The sequence below is a fragment of the Haliotis cracherodii genome, unplaced genomic scaffold (assembly GCF_022045235.1).
Source record: "Haliotis cracherodii isolate W230 unplaced genomic scaffold, xgHalCrac1.p SCAF_19, whole genome shotgun sequence".
NCBI lineage: Eukaryota > Metazoa > Mollusca > Gastropoda > Lepetellida > Haliotidae > Haliotis > Haliotis cracherodii.
This window is the reverse complement of record NW_027266274.1, coordinates 15,633,904-15,643,533: the sequence shown is the minus strand read 5'-3', so window position 1 is coordinate 15,643,533 and position 9,630 is coordinate 15,633,904. Positions and strand designations below refer to the sequence as shown.

Sequence of the window (9,630 nt, the reverse complement as noted above, 5' to 3'; positions counted from 1 at the left end):
TGGTAATAGAACACATGAGAGTGAACACAACCAAGTAATGCATACTTTGATTCGAACAAAACGAAATATGTTAGCAAACATATACACATATAGCAAAATAACAAAACCTTGTAATTATAGCAAAATAATGTTTACTTAAAAGTAAATTTCTTTGATTAAAATCGTTTCAATGCGTGACATTTTAGTATCTGGTGTGATGAAAACATTGCCGTATGTCCCATGATTCGCCCAAATGTTGTTCCCTAATTTCTTTCCATCAGCATATTTCATTTCAACACGTCAAACAAGAACGCAGTTCAAGCAGGATGCGGCAGTCAGTGAGTGGTCATTTCACAGGATGACGAAAAGGGTGAGAACAGTCAACGCCATTAGGTATGCTGAAATCTTCACCGTACCTCCAACTGAAATAGAGAACGTGTACCGACAAAAGGGAATTCATTTATGGAACAGATTTATGAAATTTTAACCTATAATTTTTCCTGAAATTTCCCATTTTCATCTTTCGTCATTTCCCACTTCCAATGATTGTAGACATTGAATCCTTTACGTAAAGCAAAGGGCGTATAATATTTCCTGATCAATCTACATTTAAACAGGTGCCTTTTGCTATTTAGAATATTTACGACAATAATACGTTACTTTCAAATCAATGAAGGCTTCATTTCAAGAGTATATCTCACGAACCATTTGTGTTTCTGCACTAAATAATCAACTTGTCAACTGTTTAGTGTGTCTGTGATGATCTTCTCACATCACATTAGTCAGATGGTTAAAGATCTAGTCAGATAACAGTATGTAAATAATATTTCTGTTTTTAAAATCCCAGGCAGCGTTTGTGGCTAGGGGTGTGTGTCAGACACTTAATATAACATATCACAGGAGGGGATATGTGTATTTTGATTTTGTCATTATATTGTCACTATGACATCTAAAATTCAACATATTTAATTTGGGTTCGATAATATAAATTTAAGCTACAAAACCATTTCAATAAGTATAACATGCCAACGGAAGATAACCGTGTTTACACAAAGAAAGCCGAAGAAAGTCAATTGTATCTTTCCGACTATAACCAAGTGTTAACTTAAGCTACAGGTGTATCGATGATCTTGTACCGTTCAGTAAAAATCAAATAGCCAATTCCATTCCACTGATTTACCCACCTGAACTAGAAATAAAGGAGACCAGTGAGACCGCCACTACAGTTTCGTATTTAGATCTGAACATAAAGATGCCGAGTGACAAAACACTCTCCACAAGACTGTATGACAGGAGGGATGATTTCAACTTTCCAATAGTCAACTTTCCCTTCATATCGATCAATATTCAAGCAGCTCCAGCCTTTGGTGTTAACATTTCGCAACTTTTGAGATACAATCGAGCATGCTCTTCCGACCAAGAGCGTCATAAGACTCTTGCTCAGAAGTTGTTTCATTCAGGTTACAACATTCTAGGCCTCGGTACAACTTTCAAAATGTCAATTCCCTATATTGTCTTGTACCATATGTTTTCGGGTGAACAAATTACTTGTTTTTGCATGTGTTTGTGACGAGTTCCATCGCTGGGGCAGGATTCGCTCACCTTTTCGTGTGATTCTTATACACATGCTCATGATGTATTTTGGTTTGGTTTGTTGTTTAACGCCGCACTCAGCAATATGACGGCGGTCTGTAAGTAATCGAGTCTGGCCCAGACAATCCAGTGATAGACATCATGAGCATCGATCCACGCAATTGGTTGGTCGCTTGGTTTGTTGTTTTACGCCGCACTGAGCAATATTCCAGCTATATCACAGCGGTCTGTAAGTAATCGAGTCTGAACCAAACAATCCAGTGATTGTTATCCTTAGCATAGATCCACGCAATTGGTTGGTTGCTTGCTTTGTTGTTTTACGCCGTACTCAGCAATATTCCAGCTATATGACGGCGGTCTGTATATAATCGAGTCTGGACCAGACACCTTGCCCCATCGATGGCACCATCCATGCAATGAAAAAAGGGAATTGCATCGGACATCATATAGGTCATTGAGGCGTCAAATTTGTAAATTTCCTCCACATAATATTGTCTTCCCTAAAACGCTTTCCTGAGGTCGTGGATGTTGTAACCCTGATCAAGCAACTTTTGAGCAAGAGCTTTATGACGCTTTTTGAAATATTTACATGAACATGTTTTTAAATAAATGTTTCCCCACCATTCTGACAGGTGTCTCCTGTGTAACCGTCCGCACATTTACACTTGGTAGGAGTGCTGCTTGTATCACATGCTCCTCCATTGATGCATTCTGTCCCTCCCTCAGAACACACACCCTCTGGAAAATGAGGAGAAAAATAATTGTTCTCATCTCAGATTGATAGTTGTTGATGAGGCAAATTATGACATCAAGCGAATGTAATAATCAAGTAATCGAGTAATGCAATGGAACAGGAGCGGTTTTTTAACTTGAATGTTCATATATTTCAAGACCTGTGTAATCTGTGCAAATGTGGCGGATGAATGATACGTGGCTCATACGATTATACGTGCATTTCCTAACATGCATAAATTTGGGAAATACTGTCCCTTCGTGTGGTGTGGGTACAGCCATGGATGGTTTGTCCAATTCTATTCTCATTCTATATCAGATGAGGTGAGGTGAAATGGGGTTTAACGGTGCGTCCAAGATTATTGCACTTATATAGCGACGTGCATGCACGTGTGTGTGTGTGTGTGTGAGTGTGTGGCTGCTTGTACTAGACCGGACTGGTGCCGATTTATAGTGCTAGCTCACTGAGATACAATGCCGCAGTTTATCATGAATACCCCACTCAGACACAGTATACTGACTCCGAGCCGACCAGTCCTTGTTTTAGCCCCTTCATGCCGATCGCCAAACAGGGTAACAACAAGTACTATCTTTTAACGTCTTTTGGTATGACGTGGCGGGGGATTGAACCCCGGACCTCCCGCTCTCCGGGCGGACGCTCTACCACTAGACCATGGAGGCTGTATATTCAATATCAAGGAGCTAATAGCACAAATGAACGCTTGCCGGTGCAGAGGTACATTTGTATCAGAAGAAGTCCCAAATACCTGCTAATTATTAGATGCCGATGATATTGCTAACTCTGCAAATTATGTTGGACGATTACAGCACCAAACTGACGCTCAATAAACTTTCTTTTAAATAGGGACTGATATTGCATTTAGTTGTTGCTTGTTTGTTTTTTACGCCGCACTTAGCTATATGACAGCGGTTTGTAAATAATCGAATCTGGACCAGACAATCTAGTGACTAATAGCATGAGCATCGATCCACGCAAATGGGATACGATGACATGTTTCAACCAAGTCAGCGAGCGTGACCACCCGATTCCGTTAGTCGCCTCTTACGACAAGCATGAGTTGCTGAAGACCAATTCTAACCCAGATCTTCACGATATTGGATTTAGCCAAGTTAGAAATTGAGGACCGCATAGGGACTAAAAAGTGGTACTACAGAGGACTTGAAATATACAACGTTTCAAGTTACAAAATATTTAGAACTCTTCTTCACAGAGTTTACAAGTAGTATGGAGTCAAACTGAAAACGTGTGTTTAATTATGCACATACTACACATGAGATGCAGAACATTACCAATCACAGCTATTCGACAGTGTGATCGCACCAGTTTTTACTTTGGATAAAAAAGCTGGGGTTATTGTAACACAGATATATCAGAGAAAGTTCCAAACACATCTTTCAAGAGAATAATTTATCTGCCAACCTCGGCCGGTAACGACCTCGATTAAGAGAATGTGGTCGACGTAAATTCGTAATGTATGGAATTCGCTATGAAAACGTAAAGTAAAACCTCAATTTTATATATTTATATATTTATCAGACATGTCTGTTCAGTGACTGTCACGCACCATCTGTTATAACGAATCTCTGGTCCACTCTGTTGTCATATCTAAATAACAGATACGATGGTACAGAAAGATTATATATGTTTATAACTTTTCTCGAAATTGTGTTGATGAAGAAATGTACAAACGGAAGAATGTTCGAACTACAATTGAAACATTTTGGTTCTGTATTTAGACGAAAGTTTCGTTCCATTTTCATTCCGTCGTTCAGCGATACACATTTGCATGGCACAACGCAGTTTCGTTTCTGGGATCATCAATGGTAGACAAATAGGATTTCTATACAACAATATCAGAAAGTCAAACACTGAATATATATTTTCCTGTGCAAGTCTCTCCATCTCCAACATAGTCAGACTTGCATGTGCAGGTGAAGGATCCTTCCGTGTTTGTGCAGTCGGCGTTTGTATCACAGCTGTGAGCACTTGGGACGCACTCATCAATGTCTAAATGAAAAGAAAAGATCTGTCCTCTGATACGATGCGGAAAAAATACTTGTGTGTATTATCACAGTAAAGAGAAAAACAAACAAACAGACAATCGCAATTTCATTTCCTGGAACTTAAATTGTAGACATGTCGGACTACGTGAACAACGTGAGAAAGTCAAACACATCAGTGGCTGTACATTTATCGATATCTAGTGTAACAACAAATGCATTTTGATGTTATTATAACTGTAAAATACTAGATTCACACTCATTCACTAATTTATCATATCATCACATGTTTACATTTCTAGCTAAAAGTAATAGATTATGTTGTAGAATTAAATACTGGAAACACATTTACCTTTTTCACAGTTGTCACCATCATACCCAGTACCGGTACAGTTACATATTTTTTTGGGTGTGTCGCATTTGCCTGAATGCTTGCAATCATCGTTATTCGAGCACGCCCCAGAGACGCCATGGAGAACTGCCCAGCATGTTAAAACTAAGAAGGGGCACAAAGAGTGAAATGACACGTTTTATTTTTGTTTTATTATGTTTAATAATGTTGCTGAATGCTGAATATATTCACAATTTTCATCGTCAGTTGTGAATACTTCATAGACGCCAGGTTAAACTGTCCAGCATGTTAACACTAAGAAAAGAGATAATGTGTGACGTTTCCTATATTAGTGTATTTGCGTGTTCATATGAAACTGTCACATTATATACATGTGTTATTTAGATTTAAGAAATATTTCCAAATTTGTATTCCTACCAGTAGATAATTTTAGTCATAAATGCACATTACTTAATGAATATTTTATGTAATTGTAATCCATATTACTTCTTTGTATTTAACGTTAAAATAATCATTACACTTTAAAAAAGGAAACGGCTTTCGTGACTGTCAACTTACCCAGTAAAGGTAAATAGGGTGGAACTCTGAACAGCAACATGTTCTTCCCCTTCTCTGACCACTCTGTAATGTTTACTGCGCCTTTGTCCATTTATACCATGATGTAGTCATAGAGACCAGCGTCATGCATGCTTACTGGCAACGGGTGAGACAAAATAAAAACTGAGACTCTGTGTTACAGCTTGCTGTTTTCAACATTCCGTTTTGTGTTGACATGTAGATTAACTATAACTTCTTATCTTGACAAAACTACACTTGTCAGTTGTTACCCAATTACGCAAAAGTCATACTTTTTACACAGTTACAAGTAATGTTATTTGTTGCACATTATATACTTTCTTTCAACAAGGAGATCACAAGAAACAGACGCAGATGAGTAAGGAAACAAATTATTATGTTGATCAGATATCCTCTCTGTATATTCAACTGTGTAATCCAACGTGACTGCCCTGCACATGTAAGTCTTCAATCCAGACACAGGTTCAAGCTGAATACAACTTTCTCTTACTTTCCACAATCTTTCTCTCTTGTTTAAACTATTTGTTGCCGACCTGGACATGGTAACCATAAGACGCTACGCTCTGTTACCTGCAAACCAGGGAAGAAACGAAAAATGAACCACATATGAAAAACCGATACTGCTGCAGGAAAAAGCTTTCCTTGAAGACTGGAAAAAGTAACAAAGCACTTTGGGTAATGTTTGTTATATGCAAAGTGTGGGTGAGTGAGTGAGTTGGGTTTAACGCCGCTTTTAACAGTATTCCAGTTATATCGCGGCGTGTCAGCTTAATGTGGGAGGAAAGCCCGAAGTGATGCAGGCCTGAGACGTTTACCACTTCGGTGAAACCCACGAGCACGGGGGTGGTGCTGACAAACCCAGAAACATAATCGGGGCGAATCGGGATTCGAACCGGGATTCGAACGCACAATCATAGGTTTCTGGCGTGCGCAAGGGACGCAACTCTGTACAGTGAATCGCGGCGCTTTCGACGACTGGGTCACCCGTGCCCCAAATATGCAAATTGAAGTGAGATGAAATTGGGTTAAACTTTATATCCAAGATCATTGCACTTATATAGCGACATGCATGCATATATATAACTGTGTGTGTGTGTGTGTGTGTGTGTGTGTGGCTGCTTGTACTAGATTTTATACCATGCCACAGTTTCTATTAACATCTTTTGGTATGACACAGCCGGTAATCGAGCCCCGGACCTTCAGCTCTCCGGGCAGACGCTCTACCACTAGAACACGGATTTGGTCTAAATGCAAAGTCTCGTGACAGCTTGTTTCAAATTAGTAGTACAGAAATGAACATAATAGCGAAAACCTGCTTTGTATTTAAGTGATATGCAATATTTCGAAATAATGCATAGGTCCCACTCTCCGAATATAATCTTAAATTATCGCTCGATAATTTCGACTTCTTCCTTTGGTGATACATGTTATATTTACTTGAATATGACAGTAAAATGCAAGTTTTCACCAGCAACAGCAACACAAGTAATTAAAATGTCACTTCCTAAGGGTGTTCACATTCGCTTAGGTTAATGCAGTCCGAGATCGATGGGACATTTGTTACTAAACGTGGTGACCATAGATAAAGTTATATCGCTGTCTTCAAAGGTTCAGGACAATTTGTCAAAAGTTGAAGCAAATTCCCTCTGAAGTTTACTGCTTAAAATAATATGTGAAATGACGGACCTTTTCAGTGACATAATCTCTGTGCAATTTTGGCACCAATTGTGATCCCCTTCTTGCTGATCTTTTCAATTATGCATATGAAACTTCTGCCCGGATTGCCAAATTAAAACAATGTAATTAAGCCAAGAAGTTTAACATAAGGTTCAGGTGTATCGTTGATCAGGTATTGTTCGATAATTTCTTTGCACTGATTTACCCACCTGAAGTAGAATTTTAGGAGACCACTATAACCGCCCCACCTGTTTTATATATATCACAAAACTTTCCACAAGGCTATACGACAAAGGGATGTCTTCAAGTGTCCAATAGTCAACTTTCCCTTCACGTCGAGCAATACTTCAGCAGCTGCAGCCTATTTTGGCCTGCATTTGCATGTGTTTGTGATGGTGCCACCATCTGGGCAAGATACGTTCCCTTTTTCATCACAATTGGTAATATCACTATTTCAAGGTGATTCATACACATGCTTAGGACATAGTCGAAATCGTACAATGAATTCTACTTTTAGCAGCGATGTCTGGTGTGGAAAGGAATGTTTCGGCGGTTAATGTTGACTGGTTATTCACTTGCATTGACTATTTATAGATAATATGATTATGGAAATGTTTTTCTCCCGCTTTATTGATATATATCATAAGATCATCCTGGGGCTATAGAGACGATATATCAAATATGATATTCCCGAGATGTTCAATGTTAACTGCACAGGGTATTGTCTGTGCAATATACCCTACATCGTGTCAATTACATTTTCGAAAATTATACTTAAATATAGACACTGCGTATGTGACACAAAGCATTAGTTTGTGCGGACATAGCCTATGAAATCACGTGTCAAGCCAGTTTGATATTGGGGAGATGCTTAGGTCAAATATGATCAAGATTGTATTCATAAAATAGCTGAACTGGAGATGATCCAGAAATTTAAGGAATATGTCAAGCATTATCATACTCTTTGGGATTCGTTGGTGGAATTAGAAAACAAAATGTTGAACAAAATGATAAATTGTGAAGATTTTTTTCTTCTAAGCAACCAAAATACACAGGAAACTGAAACTTGGCATGTGTGGTATGTAGTATCTCAATGAGGTAATGAATTGATCATGTAGACCTTTTAATCAAACCTAGCGCAACAAGTTGGTTATTACCCCAGTGAAATTTGTTCTGTTTTTTTTTTTTTTTTGTTGGTTTGGTACGTATTTAGCGATATTCTAGCTCCATGACGACGATATGCAAATACTCGGGTAAATTCCACTGATTGATAGAATAGGCAACGTCAAACACTGTCGCTGCACCATTACTCATTAGTGGAGACGATAGCATGTATTAAAGTGTTCAAATGGTGATAAAAGTACAGACAGGTGCATGGCCAGCTGCCTTGGGGTAACCAAGAAAAAAGCAAACACGTGAAATACAGAAAATGCAAAATGGGCGCCATTTTTCTTTTCAAAAGTCCATATTTTGTTTGTACCTTAATCGTTAAGCACACTTTGTTTAGTGTGGCTACGTATGTGTGCAATCATGATGCGTAGAAGTCTACACTATAATACCGCTATTTATTCTGGAAACTCAACACAGCTGCTACAATACGCTCGTATACAGCACAGCCATGTGCATGTGCATGGTCAGTTGCCTTGGAGTAACCAAGAAGAAAACTCGCGAGATACTGAAAATGCAACATGGGCGCCAATTCTTTTAGTGTGGCTAGGTACAAAATGTATGTCTTACACAAGTTATCTCACTCACAAGCATATAAGAAACCTGAAGTCCCCTTCCCACAAACATTAAGTATGGGATAGTCTATTCAGACATATACATGACAGAATAGAAACCAGTATGTTTCTGCCTACTTCCTCCATGATGTGTTAACCATTGACAATACCAGTACCACAAACCACCAATTCCTACAGCCAGGGGCCACTCAAATGGAATGTGGTGCCATTCATTCATGTATAGAGTTTGCAAAAAAGAGAAGACCATCATATTTATTCCACATAGAAAGTCACTAAATAAAAAAACTAAATAGTCGATCAGGACATTTGTTTTCTATGGCTGTTCCGCCTTTACTTTGATATAACTACAAAATCATAATGTAGTTTCTTGCTCGGGCGAATGCATTTCTATGTCATTCAAATATTAAATTATACTACTTGGTTTTACAGAACGCCTTTTGCTAAAAGTGGCAATTGTTCGACACTTTACAGAAAAAGTAATCGCATTATGTTGTATTTGCTAAAAGAGTCTTACTATCATTTTTGATTACCGACGTGATTGTCACTTCAGAAATTACAGTACTAGTAATTGATATTGCATCTGAAATGGAAATTAAAGGCGTTTCTAGTAAGAGGTCGGTTTAACGCCCCTTTTTTACAGTATTCCAGTTATATCACGGCGTGTCAGCTTAATGTGTGAGGAAAGCCCGAAGTGATGCAGGTCTCAGACGTTTACCACTTCGGTGAAGCCCACGAGCACGTGTATGGTGCTGACAAACCTAGAAACATAATCGGGGCGAACCGGGATTCGAACCCACAATCATAGGTTTCTGGCGTGCCCAAGGGAGCAGCTCTGCAAAGCGAATCGCGGCGCCTTAGGCGACTGGGCCACCCATGCCCCTTTCAAGTAAGAAAGTCAATAGGGGCATGAACATCGGTAAACAGTATTTCCCTTGCAGCATTACATTGTTATCTAAT

General features: G+C 38.8%; 1 protein-coding gene across 1 annotated transcript; it reads right to left on the bottom strand.

Annotated features, from left to right (window-relative positions):
• Positions 1-330: 330 nt before the first annotated feature.
• Positions 331-5,327, bottom strand: LOC139467143 (protein kinase C-binding protein NELL2-like). Its single transcript, XM_071248862.1, has 5 exons — positions 5,237-5,327; positions 4,679-4,822; positions 4,196-4,333; positions 2,194-2,310; positions 331-401 (listed from the first exon to the last, which is right to left on the bottom strand). Exons 1-5 carry the CDS (start codon positions 5,325-5,327, stop codon positions 331-333), a joined length of 561 nt encoding a protein of 186 aa, XP_071104963.1.
• Between the last annotated feature and the right edge of the window lie 4,303 nt (positions 5,328-9,630).

Coding starts and splice junctions, on each gene's coding strand:
- LOC139467143 (XM_071248862.1), bottom strand. CDS start 5,327: ATGGACAAAGGCGCAGTAAACATTACAGAGTGGTCAGAGAAGGGGAAG. Junction 4,823..5,236: donor ACCCTATTTACCTTTACTGG/GTAAGTTGACAG, acceptor GCCCCTTCTTAG/TTTTAACATGCTGGGCAGTT. Junction 402..2,193: donor AGGAGACACCTGTCAGAATG/GTGGGGAAACAT, acceptor TCTCTATTTCAG/TTGGAGGTACGGTGAAGATT.